The sequence below is a fragment of the Lutzomyia longipalpis genome, chromosome 2 (genome assembly GCF_024334085.1).
Source record: "Lutzomyia longipalpis isolate SR_M1_2022 chromosome 2, ASM2433408v1".
NCBI lineage: Eukaryota > Metazoa > Arthropoda > Insecta > Diptera > Psychodidae > Lutzomyia > Lutzomyia longipalpis.
The window spans coordinates 10,700,265-10,715,879 of NC_074708.1; the positions used below are offsets into that span (position 1 = coordinate 10,700,265).

Here is a 15,615-nt window from a genome sequence, read left to right on the forward strand (position 1 = left end):
TTCTCCTTTGGGAGAGACCACCCAGAGATTGAGAATTCTGATTTTTGCCTCCTTGATACATCTTTGAGCAAATATCCCGCGCACGAGATGAATGGGAGATACATCAAACTCACAGCTTCGAGTGGACTCCACCTGAATTGTTATTATAATTGTACTACACATATCAAACGGATGGTGCGTCTCTCAATCTCATTTTAAAGAGACGACATCATCGCACAAAAAGTGTTTCAGTTCGACAGGTTGATTTTGATCTCATCGTTTGTCTTTTCTTCTGTCTTTTTCTTTTGATTTGCTATACAAATTTTCTGGCATTTAGTCAAACATCACATAAAACGACAATTTTTCACGCGTTCCACCTTGTTCTCTGAGGTACGCATCAATGGGATCAAGGATGTGAGTCATAAACGAAGTTTTAGATCGAAAAGTATTCGATCTTAATCGATTAGGAAGCTCAAAAAAGTTATAGAAATTAAAATTTCAAAAATAGCAACGATTTTAGCACATAAACCTCTCAGATATCAATGATACATTTTGCCAAAATTTTATACTAGTCAAATATCATTGTTGCAGAATTTAAAATCGGCAAAAGAAGAGCTGGACAAAAAAAACACTCATGACCATATTCATTCAAAATGAAGCACAAAATAGACGAAATTCGTAGTGAAACGTGAGCAAAACAAATAACTTCGAATTAAATGGGTTCCATCCATATGTGATTTAATATGAGTACGACCCATGATATGGGACAAGACAAAAACTAACATACTAAAATATGCAAGCCACACCGAATACAGGCTGAGAGAAGAGGAACACAAAAGTAGCCAAGAGGGGTACAATCATTGTAATCCTGAACTTTTGTGCTAGACATGTTCCACGCCACATGGTGCGGAAATTCGGGAAGAAAATTTGTATTTAAAGTCAGTGAGAAAGTGACACTATACTCATGAATCATCCCGGAGACACACTTTTGTTAAAAGAATAAAGTATAAGGTTCGTTTTGGTTCCTTTCAGTGATTTCGGGGCGCACTCCCCGGCTGGACTTATGTGTGGCTCTTATGTATAAATTCAATGCTAGAAATTGCAAATCATGGATTGAGGAATGTTCAACATGAGGTTCAACAGTTAGGCTTATATGTGTGGCAAAAAGACTGCTTAAGAGTTTAATACGTGATAATCCTTTAAAGCTACTACTGAAAACATTGCGTCCACTTGATATACTTGAAAATGTTTTCAAAAAACTCGAGCAAAACTGTTCCAGTTGCTTAATTTTATAGAATTTTGTCAATGAATAAACTCTAAGTACTTTGCAAAGGGCTCATAAAATTTATTCTAATTAGCAAAACTTGAATTTGGACTCTTTCTTTGTTAATTAGGAATATTTTTTGATAAATCAAAACGTCGCGGTTAAACCAATACACACATTGATTTATTTTGACTGCTTTTTCAGTACATTTTAACTTATACTAAGTACTTATACTTACTTTACGAATGCATAAACATATAATTATTTACTGAAAAAAAATATATGGTCTTAAACAGAACGTCTTTGAACTTTCCTTTATGCAAAGGATGTTGGGATTAAGCGTTATGAAATTACTTCTTCGAAATTAATTCATTAAGGTAATACAGGCTTGTGCTAATGTATTGTTTTTTAGAAAACATATATTGAACCAGGAAAAAATTATTCAAAATGTTGAAAATCTGAAAAATTCAAAACAATTTTTTAATTAAAATTTGGCAATTTAACAAGATTGCAAGAAATACTTTTTTTAGACTATAAAAATACAAGGAATATCTTGCTTAAATACGATGAAAAATTGGCTAGTGGAAAATGGGGAAAACTCGAATACTGATATTTTCCTAACTTTTTAATTTTCAAAACTCACTTAAATATTACACAATTCAAAATCGGGACTTGAGTATTTGGGGTAGGTACGTTGAAAAATCAAAGGGTAGGTTGCCTTTTGAAATCCTTCAATACATTATAACCCACAAAGCAATTTTTTTCTAATTTTACCTCGTATAGAACCATAAATATTACAAATGAATAGTAAATCAAAATTATTTTAAACCAAAAATTGTTTTAAAAATCATTTTTGGCGGAACATTCTTGTGGTTTTTTTGAGAATTTCCTCATCTTCATTTTATTTTAGTAGTCGTTGCGTACCTTTCTGAAATTTGCAGAAGCGCTCCATGGGCACCCCATGAAGTCCGAGATGAGTGTTGTTGGGTAGATTTTGGTGTAAGATAGTGTCCACGCTTCATTTGTCCGTGGCAATCTTTGTAAATGGGTATGAGAGGATGAAAAATTCGCCATAGCGCAGTGTCACTGATGAGAAGGATGCGCGGTGGTAGCGAAGAAGTGGATGACCACGGCACAGATGAGCGGAGCGCGAAGTGAAAAAGAAGTCAATTGTGGAGGGTGTTAGATCACACTGATGGAGTTGCCGGGGGAATTATTAATAGAGGAGGAAAAATTTATTGGGATTCCCTGCTGTTCGCAGTTCTCCTCTGTTCGGTTGCCACTTTTGCCGCTGCGCTGGTGAGAGAGACTCTCCTCGCCGGTGCCCCCAAGTGAATACAGTAGCGTACGGTCATATTTTCAAAATTTATAACTCCCCCTGATGGGTCCGCGACGGGGCGGCACGGGAGGGTCCGCCATGGAGGGAAACCAGTTTGGATTTATTTTGAGTAAAAGAAGATGAAAGAAGAAAAGACGGTGTGGAATTCTTCTTTCTTTTGCCCACCATCATCATCGCGTACTCCCCGCGCGGACCACATGACATCCAGCAGCAAAAACGGTGAAAAAAAGTGTCAGTCCGGCGGGTGGAAGGTCCCAACCGCGGACCACAAGGGGGGAAGCAACAAAACACCACAAAAGCCGCGCGCGCAACTTTTTCTGGAATTTCTTCTTCCAAGATAGCTTCTTCTCATTTTATTTCGTTTCTTTTTTTTTTCATAATAAGAAATTAGTGTAGATGCTGAAAAAATATATGTTTTTAATATTAATGCAAAGGAGAGTGGGTTATTGGGAGTGCGAGACGAGATGAATACAACAAAAAAATGATCATCGAATGAAAATGAATGCGTTTTGTGCATTTCGGTTGACGCAGCGACGGTGGTCGAGATGAATAAAATTAAATTGTCGTCTTGTTATATCTCCGCAGCACTAAATCGCATTTTATAGTTTGAGGAGAGATGAAATCAATTGGATTGAATTGAAAGATGGAATTAATGGAAATTCTTCGCGGTGCCTGACGCGTTGCAAAAAAAAATGAAAAGAAAAAGAAACTCTTTAAGCGTACTTAGAGACGTGTGGGCTTTCAGAAGGGCATTTGCAAATAAAACTCAAAGTATTTTCCTCTAACCGGCATGCTCGGCAAAAGAGAAGCTGCAGATACAAAAGGCAAAACCGCATGATTCGCGATGGGTTTGCGCCTGTCGCGATTATTTGCTTTGATACACACTTGAATCTTAACTTCATTGCTTATGAAAATGTACAATTTTTCATATTATATGACTCTCCACTTCCTCTTATCTCCATCCATGAGTATTCTATATAAATTTGCAAAAATTGCGATTAAAGTCGTTTTGATGCTTTTAGACATTTTGTTTGCACTTTAATGAAAATTGTCATTTTATTAATTTAATAGGGAAGACTGGGGTAGAGTGGGTCGTGTAAGTGATGGGGCTGATATTAATTCAAAGGAAGCTGGGAAAGCCTCATTTTCTTTTTTGATATAGAATTAAAAAGACATTCGAAGGCAGTAAAATTAAAAATTTTCGTTTTGGAACTTTTGGAAAATTCTCTTGGAAAATTGAGAACAATCGAAACATTTTTTTAGATGAAATTTGTCTCTGTGAAACTTACACTCAAATGATTAATAAATTGAACGTAAAAATATCAATTTTTACAAGACATAGAATAATTCTATGGTTCAAAATTTTTTCAATGATTTCAAACGAATCTCAATTCGTTTTATTGAAATTCTACGTGTTCTGTGAAGCAGAAGGAGTGTAGAAGAAAAGATATAAGTTTGAAAGAAAAATAGTTCATTTCAATTTGATATCTTTCATATGAAGGAGGAATTGAGAAGTCAAGAGAGCGGGATATTCCTAGCATATCTTGTGTAGGAGATAAAACATCCATAGCCATAAATATTCGTTTACCGAACAATTGTTCCAAAACAGCGGCCGCCGCGGTAGGTTTTTGCAGAATTCCACAGTTAGCGGGCTCAAGGGGTAAAAATTTCACGGTTTTATTTATGAATATCAACTCTGTGTGTGTGTTGTGTAATTATGAATTGTGATTTAATTGAATAGAATTTAGCGCGCTCTGGAGGAGCAAACGAGGGAGGTGGGGCGACGTTGAAGCTGAGAAAAATGATCCATGAAAGGAAAAAAAGAAGTGGCAAAAACATCGGACAATCGCTACTGCTTGTTGGCTCTATTGCTAATCAATGCTCAATGTGCAATGCCTTGGGTCAATGGGAACGATGGAATAGTAGGATGGTGGAGAGAAGAGAGAGACAAAAAAATTGTTCTTTATGGAGATTTGAGCTACCGGCTAATTGTGAATGTGTTGGAGGATTAGAAATATTTTATTTATAAATTATATATTTTTGATTTGAGTTGAGTTTAGGAGGAAAAAAAAAGCCCCATAACATTGGTTGAAAAGAGTGGACATTCCAAATACCCCACAGGCATCACACACAAACTCCTATATGCCAAAGAGATATCCATTTGAGTTGTATATATTGTACATTAAGCGTGAACATTACTTTTAACATCGCATTTATCAAATAATTATTTATGCAAATGGATTTTGAATATTTAAGAGATATTACACAGCATTTTAACGCTTCTGGAATATGGTGATATTGACAAAGGCACTCATCTTGTTCCCCGCAGCATGCAAAACATCGCGCACACACAACCCGTGAATCCCTCATTGGGCATTTGCCTCAATTTATGTGAAAGAGATTTATACACAAAACGAATCTTTTCTCACACCGCGAATTTGGCAGATTTTTTTTTTGCAACAACACACTTTTCAATAGAATTCGCCACGAAAATTGATACACGAACTTTTTTTTTCATCGGCTGTGATTTCATGTTATTTTCTCTCAATATAATATTCAAATCATTTGTCCCTTATTGGGAAATGGCTCTTTTTTCTTGCTATACACTACAGAGAAACAAAAAAAAGACCCATTGAGAAATCACAGAAAGATTATTCACAATCAATCGAGACACGCGGAAAACGGTTTCATTTTGAGTTACGATAATGATTTTCACTCATCAATGGGCCGCAAAAGATGAGGAAATGAGATGATGGTGGGCATTTGTGTGAGAAATGCGCCTTGTGAGACAGAAGCAAGAAAAAAAGAATGATGTTCTTTTCAATTAATAAAGTAATATGGAATCGTGGGGTTTGGATATTTGAGAACGTGTGAGGACTGGCGAGAAAAAAATCTCGTGATAGATTTCTAAAAATTTCACTAAACATCACTGACAGGTCCATTTGGGAATTAGCATAAGGCAAAATATGCCAAATGTTGGAACATTATTTCCCATGGAAAAATGGTCCCAGGTGTTCTGAAAAAAAAAAAAAAAATTAAACGCCGATGAACTCTCTTGAAAGCTCATAGGAAATTTTCTATGAATGAAAATTATTGATAAATCTTTTAGAGGGAAAACTAGATCGAATAGGGGCGTGGCTTTGTGAAATTTTTTGAGGTTATTTAAAAGCTCTTGTTTGGATGTTTTTAATTGAAAATTGAAAATGTATTTTTCGCTTTTTATTCTGTTCTCTGCAATATTTTATTTGTTTGATAATTTTAAATGATGTCATGAGCTCGCCAACATAATGGGTAAACTCCTTTTCTCTTCAAGAGCATAAAAAATACTATAAAAGAAATGGGATAGATTTTAAATGCTAGTCGTATAGATATATCCAAATATTGGCAAACAGAATAAATGATCAAACTTAAAAAGTTCTCTTCTTTTTTCAATTTATGACATTTTAACAAAGATTTTCTCTCATAACTAATGACCTAAAAATTATGCAAACGGAATACCTTTTAAATTTATTTTTAGTTCTTCTCTTGGATAAAGATGAGGGATTTATCTCACTTTCTTAAGGGGTCCATCAAAAAGGCTTCTGGTTTTCCACATGGTGACAAATTTTTACTCACAGATATACTTTTTGGTTTTTGCTTAAATACTTTTTTCTTTAAAAAAAAAATCCATCTCTCTTGATTTGCCGGCATACCTTTTTGGTGGGATTAACAAATTGATTGGTTACCGAGAAAATTCCAGTTCAAAAATCATTTTGTGATGCACACCCGAAAAAAAATTGAAAGACGTGTGGGTTTTTTTTTCGGGTGAAAGAAAAGAAAGAATTTCCACATAGATTCATATAGCGCGTGTGAAGAAGATGCGCAAAGGGAGGGTGCAGAAAAAGTGCTTCGTTTCATGTCCTGGATTATGGCGGAGGGTTTTTTTTCTTTTGCGGGAGTTTATGAAAGTTGTCTCTAAAATCCCTCCACACATACACACTGTTTCTGCTACTATGGGATAATCTCTTTCGGGTGAATATCATCCACTCCATACAGGACAGTGCTCACTTTATGTAGGTCGCAAACAAATTGCAAAATTTTCGTGGAATTCCTATGGGGCAGATGATGCAAAAAAATCAAAGTAAAGTATTTTTGTCATCCGCCTTTTTCGTTGGTTCTTTTTCAAAAAAAAAAAACATATTACCGATCATTTTGCTCTCTCACTGATTTATTGCACCTTTTTCCTGGAGTTCTTTGGCAATCTCTCGTGACACAATTCGTGATTCTTCTGTCGCCCATCTCGTGTACGCGCATCTCATTTTGGTCCTCCTCAAAGAAACAAAAAAAAAAACGATCGTTTTCTTATCTAAATGAATGAAAGTTTTACACACATTAATCGAATTCTCGGAGGTTTTCTCCTCTGTCGTTTTACCTCTTGTTCGTCCACTTGAATGTTTCTCATCCCAAGTGGATCATTAAAGTGCTTGTGGAGTGTGTGATTTTTGGGTGAGTGGATCCGAGGATCGATTACCTACAATTTGGGATTGGTGTAGACCTCATGTCGTCACCTTCGCCACCTCATAAAGTGTTTTTGAATTTTCCTCAAGAAAAAAAGATTAAAGGGCCTTTTTTGCTTTGCCTTTCAAGTGCTTTTATTTCCCCAAATTTGGCTTTAAGAAATACCTGCAATTTAGGTTAAATGAAAAATGTGTTGAATAAAAATCATAGGCTATTGTGTAAGAGGTTTTAGCCGTAAAAAGAAAACTAATTGAGGTTCTTTTCTTTAAATTTTACAGCGACGGTTCGGAACAACTTTACCGTGGCGCTCCATTCAACAGAAGCCCTGATGGCGGGCTTTCTCAAGTCCAGTGACTTGGGGCCACATCCACACAGCTATGGTGCGCCACACCCCCATCACGGACACCCCCATGGACCTTTACCACCTGGAATGCCCATGGCATCCCTAGCACCGTTTGGACTACCCCACGGGCTAGAGGCGGTTGGCTTTCCTCAAGGTATGTGGGGTAAATATTAACTTTTTTCTCTTTATTACTTATTTTATTACATCACCAACCATATTTCTGTAATTTATTTTCATATATGTAGTTATGTAGGACCTTCCTTTTATGCTCCGCAAAACATTTCAATTAGTAGAAAATTTGTACTCCCTGAAGAGAGTTGAGTATGCATATCGAGAAATGAATGTAAAACCAGAAGCCACGCAAAGAGATACTCAAGGAAGTACAAAAGCAATCAATCACCACTAATGATTTACCTTTGATGTTACCACTCACAATACTTCAATTCTTATCTTACACATAGCACATGATATATGGCTAACATTAGTTTGAGAATCGAGAATTCTAAATTGATTCAACAAACACTAATTCACTAATTTCTTTTTTTTCTCTCTCTCTCTCCCAAAAATAAATCTTAATTCTCAAAAAGCTCTTCTCGTGTTTGGGCTAACAAAAGAATTTTATTTCATGTTTGCGCGTACTTTCGGGGGATTTTTTCTCCACCAATTTTGTTAGTTCATTTGGTAAAGTAAATTTTCATTTCCTTCCAAATTAATTAACCTAATTAAATAGGCATTTATGCAGGAGATAATGTGAATTTGAAACGAATATGACGTTTTGCTACGTGTGGAATTACGACACCATATATTAAGCTTTTGCTATCTAATTTGGGCGCGTTATAGGATTTTCAAATTACAGTCCCACATCTAAAATTGAAGCGCACTGATTTTCTTAAAGAATTATTTCATGCTGAGAGTTATTTTTAATTGCCGTTCTCCCTTTTCCTGAAAAATCTTGAAAAATGAATTTTAAATTTCACATTTAAGGCAGAATCATTAAATATTTTTTTGGGAAAGATTCTCAAATGCCAGTTTTTGCAATAGATTAATTGAGCATTAAATAATTTAAAAAAAAAATAAGGAGGAAATTCAAGTTTATTTTTCACAGACACATTTTCTCTTTAAATAAATCAGAAAAAATTATTTAAACCGAATTCTTAATATTTCTGCATAAAATTAAAAAAGAAAGACAGTTCAAATTATCCTAAAGAGTTAATTTTAGCATAAATTTCCAACAAGTCGTCCTTAAGTTCTCTTATATCCCCAAATCATTAATCAATTTTTTAGATGTCGTACTTTTTTATTTAAGCAATTAAATTATAATAAATTAATTAAAGTCCTCTGCATTAATATTTAATGCACACATCTGTGAATAAGAAGCAAAAGACGTGTTTTCCTAAAAATCCAATAGACGTGAAGAATTTATTCATATATAGAAGAACTTGAGAAGTACGATAGCGGATTCTATCAATTAAATTGATTTATATGACCACTAAATGCTTTTAGACGTTTAGTTACGTAAACAGTCACCAAAGCGTGGGTGAAAGTGCCTGTGAGCTTTTATCAGTATGCGGTGTGTGTGTGGAAACGTGGAAAGAGCTTTTCGTCCCAGCTGCATTTTATCAAGCACTCCGATACATATTTCCAACACTCCCTGACATTTCAATATCAGCGCAAATGAGGATGGCGAATTATACCTTTTTGTGGTCTCAATTTTAATATTCACTTCACGATTTGTTCTTAATTGATTTATGACAGCCCTGGATTTATTTTTCTTTCCCTTTTTTTACATAATGAACCACAATCTCTGCGTGGACTTCACTTTCATTTTGTCCAGCATTTTCGCATTATGTATAAGTATGGCCATCAAGGTAAATGGCCAAAGCGGTGGCTGGTGACATGTTCAGTGAAGAGAGATTGATTGAAATGCCCATTGGGGAGAGGATACGGATAAAAAAAAAGCTGACAAATTTTGATCCACACCGGGACGTTTAGTGTGAATTTATGTTTTATGGTGGAACAACATTGTGTTATAAACATCAAGATGCAGAACGTGTGAGAGAGAAGAAGAAGAGATGGTATTTCGGGATGAAGGAAAGACACAATCACGATAAGCCATTTGTCACATCATTGATTTATTGTGACGAGCCTCGTGAATTTCTCACGAAACTTTAGCATAAAACCCAATCATAAATGCACGACTCTATCGGCTCAAAATCACATCTTGTTGGGTGTCTTTTTTTTGCAATACAGTGGACGTGGTTATGCCATTAGTTGTGCGATGGTAAAGAAAGAAATCGCGCGCATATGTCTTATCCACCGAAAACCAGTAGCCCTAACGCCTTCGAGAAAGAATTCCTCTGATCTTGAGTTAATTCCCGCGCGCACGATGGTATTTCCGCACAGAGACCCCCGCAGGAGGCCTCAGTATTATATGTAGATATATAATATGTTTGTATATAGATATATGAAGAAGGAGACACACGTTGGGCTCCAAAAAGGTATTTCACTCTCTACCACACCATGGGTGCTGTGCTGGTGCTGGCCAACAACCAAACCTTCCACCTTCCTTCATCTACGCGGACCTCTTGGCGTATATACCCCATTGTGCACCACATTTTTACCCACACATCATCTTACCACGCGGAGCTCCACTTTGTGCGCCTCCGTGTGTAATTTTTCAATTACACTTGAGTGATTGATACGTCAATGCCTCTCTCAGATTTGATATCATATAACGGCTGAATGGGTTTCGTGACACAAAGTCCGTGTGTCATTTTAAAAGCATTCCTCATCCACATCACAAAAAGACACACTCTCACCCGCCGAACTCGATATATGTATAGCATTTTCCTTTCTCATATGTACATAGCATACTGCATACATATAATACAGAAAAACGCGAACACGAAACTTATTTTATACCTCTGCGTATATCATTCAGTCGTCAGACCCCAAAACATATCTCTTAGCTTCTCCCCCCTCTTGATTTGTTTCTTTCTTTCTCAACTATGGGGCTTCTTCGTATATACCTACATAGCAGCTATTTTTGGGACATTGTCTCCTGGAATTCGTGGCATTTGAATGTCTTCTTTCGGAGCCCCAAAGAAACAGAAGCTCCACATCAGCTATGAGGTGGAGTCTTCATTCAAGAGCTTTGTATTCACGCAACTTCCCTTTAAGTTGTCTCAATACACAAAAGACGGAAGAAATAAAGGAATTGTTTTTTTTTTAAATAATTTTAAATTAGTATCAGACACTTGTGCTAATTTTATCAAAAGTTCTAAGAAATAATGGAAATTCTTTCCTAAATTAAACAATATTTGGGTAAAAGCTGAGGGGTTGAATGCTTTGAACTTTTTCATTCATTCTTTAAGGTTTGAAATTGTTTATATTTAATTTAATGTTAGCTTGTCTAACAGAATTTTAGCTGTGTTTCTTTCAGACACAGCTTTTTGTGTACCGAGCAAAATCGAAAGTCGTCAGATCGGGCTCAAACTTGGGATGAGCACGAATTAGGGTCCCCACATTCCAAAAAACGTATGCGCCAAAAAAATTTTTTTCCGGCCGGCCGGCCGGCCGTGGTTTACGACTGAATTGCGAGAGAACGGTAATAGATAGAGACTTGCGGTAAACGGCAAAGTTTAAATATCGACTGGAAGACATCCGATTATGATGTCAAATTTTACCCCCCACCCCCCCGTCCGCCATTTTGAATAACCTCAAAATTTTGTTTTCGCTATATCTCAGCCGCTATTATAGCTAGAGGGCTGAAATTTTGATATGTTGTAGGGGCCATCAAGAGCTTTCCAACGATACCTCATTTTCGAAAATCGGTCAAGCCGTTTAGTCAATATGGCCGCCACAATTTTTCATCGAAAATCGACCATAACTCGAAAACGACTTGACCGATTTTGATCAACCCGGGGTCAAATGAAAGATCTCAACAAACCCTACAACTCTCTAGAACATCCGAAGTTTCAAAAGTGACCGCTAGGGGGCCAAAAATCAAAAACAAAATTTTCGATGAGTTTTCGATGAATATCTCGAAAACGACGACATAAATTTTTTTCATTTTTTGATATGTTGTAGCTGACCATATTATCTAGCTTCATGCCAAAAATGAAGAAAATCTATGGATCCGTTCTCGAGATATAGCCTTCCAAAGTTGGCATGTCATATCTCGGGTTCTACAGGTCCGATCTTGATCAACTCAAGCGCAAATGAAAGGTTTCGAGAAACCCTACAAATGTCTAGAACATTGCAACTTCGAGAAATGACCGCAAGAGGCGCTAAAGTCAAAAACAAAGTTTTCGAAAATTTCGAACTCGAATTTTTCGAAAATGGCGACATAAATTTTTTTCATTTTTCGATATGTTATAGCTGACTTCAAGACCTTTCAAACAAAAAAAAATTTATGAAAATCTATGGATCCGTTCTCGAGATATGGCCTTCCAAACATTTCTTAGGGTATGACTTTTCAACTTTTCCCGACTTTGCGCGTATTTAAATTAATTCGCGTTCTAGTTTGCTCTCACAAAATTGGTACACTGAAAGAAACACAGCTCTCGTAAGCTTGGTCAGCTTACCAGTACATTTTAAACCTTTCTTGCGATTTCTTTGAGAACCATAAATAAATAAAAACTAACTTGTTAAGGAGGTCCTGAAAGTCCCTTTCTAATTCCTTTGAATATCTTTCTTTGTTGGACATACTTTCACGTTTTTCTCCAAAGTTTGCAAAGCTCCCAAAGCTTATGTGAATTTTCTAAAATTTTAAAACACAATTTTTAAGAATTTTCGGTTTCTTTTACGAAATTTTAAAAAGACTTTGAATAAAAAATTGTCTCAGAACTTCTTACTTGATTAAAAAAATTGAATGGAATAATTTTACATTTTTTGTACTAATGAAAAAATGGGCAACAAATTACGGCATTTGCTGATGGAGCCGTCGGCAGTGGTAAAAGAACGAAAAGAATGATGCATGAAAGAGCATTTGGTGAGCACAAGGGTGCCTCGCGTTCCCAGGTGAATCAAATTTGGAATGAGATGGTGAGAAGAGTAATTTCGTGATTGTGAGACACCACGGAGGAATTCAACCTCCTCTCATCCATGATTATGAATTTTTCTATATATTAAATGTGTTATGCTTGTTGGTCATCATTTTCACGTCTGTCTCCCTGCCTTTTGGGCATTTGACACCAACATCGTGGAGAGAACCCATTTTTGGGCTGCTGGACGCTTCTGTAAAAGGCCAGGGAAGAAAAGATTTCTTTGATGTGTGCCGTTTTTTCGTCCAACACTTGCGCGTAACCTTTCTTTTTGCTCTTCGCACGCGGATCTACACCGTCCCCCCGCACTCTACCCCGCGGAGCACTTCTATCAACCAATTGAAAATTTTAAATTATAATATTTGAAATTATGTCCATATTGTCAACTCTTTTTATTCGCCTGTCACAAATTCATTCGCAATGAATTTTTTCATCAATCACGGATTCAATATTGGTTGACTTCGTCGTTTGATGATGGAGTCGATGGGAAAAAAGCAGAATAATTTTCTCCTCTAATTTTGCGAGTGAGAGAAAAAAGTCCCACGAGACTAAAATGCTTCATTTGTCTTGAGAGTATTACCCCAATTTTCTCTGTTCATGAGTTGGAAGAGAAGCAAATTGTGAACATGTAAGCTGCGTCGTTTAATTTTTAATAAACGAACCAAATAAAACCGATAATCTCTCTTCCAACTCATTTATATAATGATGTGAAATGCTACATATTGAAATATATAAAACAACCGAAGTTTGTTCCTCTTTGGGGAACATTTTTCCTTGAGGAAACCTCCTTTCTCGTATATATTTTCGAGACTTTTCAAAAAAGACCTCAGACTCCCCTTTGTGAAGAAAGCACTGAGAACAAAATTCTTAGGGAGTGGACGGGTATTGAGAATGGAGAGAATTTTCTTTGCAATGATTACAATGAGGAAATGTAGTCAATATGCTTTTCATCTTTTCTCAAAAAGTTCTTTTTCTCGCTTCTCGTTTTCTTTTTATTTCGCTTGAGAATTACATAAAACAACTCCCCTCTTGTTCCATAAGAAATGTTTCGTATACTTTGTACAGGGTTGTATTCAAAGGTTCAAACACATTGCTTTGAAAGTACATAAATAAGAATTGAATGTTTAATGTAATTTATTAATTTAACCTATATATAATAATTTTATATTAGTTGGAAGAAAAGTAAAATTTTACAGAAATATATTCCTTTTCCTTTCTTGTTGGTTTATTTTTCTTTGTAAATTTTAGGAATAACCCTCCAATAAGGTCGATATAAACCTACATACATATATTTTCTACCCTTATATATAGAGTCCTGGTTCTACGATTATTTATTAGATATTTATACCTCCTACCAACCCCAAAATATATATTTCTTCATGTTTCATCAGAAAATTTTTACGTTGAATGGCCAAAGAGAAGTATTTCTTGCCATCCTTTACGCAAAACCCTTAAGAAAAGGTCCTTTAAGGATGTTCTTTGCCATCATCATCGTATAAATAAAGAAGAAAACGATGCCACTCTGCATTTGAGGACCATCCATTTTCGTCATTTCACTGCACACACAGAGTAAATTTCCCGAATACACCCCCGCGCCAAAAAGCATTCGCCCCAACCAATGGATCTTCGCACAACGTCTCGCTAGGGCTCCCAAACACACAAAATGTGTCTCCCTCCTCCATTTTGCCATTATATTCATTTTGACGTGGGGTTTTTGGTACACACACTTGGGAGAGAATATGGTTCGAAGGAGGGTCTGCTGGATGCTATATAGTGAGAGAGGAAGTAAGGTAAAAGTTGCCACCCCGTTAAGCGGTTTATCTTCCCGTTTCAGGCTACCAACATTTTCTGTTTTCCACATACACACACTCTGCCCAACATTTCACAACCCCTCGTCATAGGAAATTTCACCCTCGATGGCGGTATACAGCCAACCCCGTGCAATACCCTTCGCATTTTATATTATGTACACATATATAGCTACCCTATATATTTCCCATTCACTCTCCCTTTCCCGCACCACCCTTAGCTGCGTGCTGGGACTACTCAAAGTCGACAATGTGAAAATACATCCCTCCCGTTGTATCTTTTTCCCCACAATTTTTCCCGAGGTTGTGACATCTTTGCTACTCATGCATTCATGATGCCACGCATAAATAATCATAAAATTGGGTATGTGCGGAAAAGCATATACATATTAATGGGCAAAATGAGCCCAGAGGGTCTTCCTGGTTGTACATCAACCACGAAATACACACAAAGAGGAAAACATCCAAACAAAAAAACCGTCGTTAACTTCCTTCAACGGTTTTCATCACAAATTCTATGTGCGGCAACGAAATCATCCCCTTGATGGAGAAATTCCATCCCAAATTCCAGAGAAAAGAGCAAGCTAATTACCACCCAATGGGGGACAGTGATTTAATTGACTTTTGCAGAATCGATTAGTCTGCCTCGTGGTAGGTCTGGCCCTTACAGCTGATGACTCCCGATATCGATGGTGAAGATCATCACACACTGTGTGATTTCTTAATTCGCCAAGAGGATTATTCTCACAAATCTTTCGATGGAGTGTGCGGAAAAAAGTAAGAAGATTACAGCGCAAAAAAGCAACAAGGGTTAAACACCCATTATATTTGAATTACATTTTATAATAAAAGTTTAATATGTATGCGCAATGTGGGTATGACTTACAAATTCTTAATAAATCAACGAAAACTTACAGGTAGTGAAGAATTAAGGGGATGCATAGAAAAAATTGTGGAGCAATATTTTTGAAAGACTTTTCTATTGATTTTTTTTTTAAAGTTTTTATGCATAGAAAGCAATAATGTACTACCGGCCAATTTTGGATAATCACGTTGAATTTGGGAGGAATATTTAAAATTTGGCTATCTGACTATTTAAATGTTTTTGAATTACCTAAATCTTCTGGATAAACATGATTCAGTATTTAGTTGAAAATTCATTTTCGAAGTCTCTGAATTTTCTTTGTGTGATCCTTCATCCAAGGTTTATTTCTTTATTTTGTCTAGTTCTAAAATTTAGAAATAATCTTATTCTTTTTATTTAAAAGGTTGAAATTCCAAACTTGGATCTTTCTACGGTATTTTCTGCTTTAAATTAAATTAATTCATAATCGAAAAAT

At 36.1% G+C, this 15,615-nt stretch overlaps 2 protein-coding genes across 5 annotated transcripts in view; one reads left to right on the forward strand and one right to left on the reverse strand.

Moving 5' to 3' along the window:
- The window catches only part of LOC129790699 (transmembrane protease serine 9-like), a 776,474-nt gene that overhangs the window by 98,064 nt on the left and 662,795 nt on the right, over positions 1-15,615 (reverse strand). The gene's annotated exons all lie outside the window — the stretch shown is intronic.
- Positions 1-15,615, forward strand: part of LOC129790712 (homeotic protein ocelliless) — a 30,228-nt gene that overhangs the window by 6,378 nt on the left and 8,235 nt on the right. For 2 of the 4 annotated variants that reach the window (XR_008750601.1, XM_055828383.1), the window contains exon 2: positions 7,358-7,585. Coding sequence is in view for 2 of the 4 variants with exons in the window: in XM_055828383.1 (XP_055684358.1) it covers positions 7,408-7,585 (178 nt within the window). In the remaining 2 variants the exon portion in view is untranslated. The remainder of the gene's footprint in view (positions 1-7,357; positions 7,586-15,615) is intronic. The other 2 variants (XR_008750602.1, XM_055828384.1) reach the window with 1 other exon arrangement.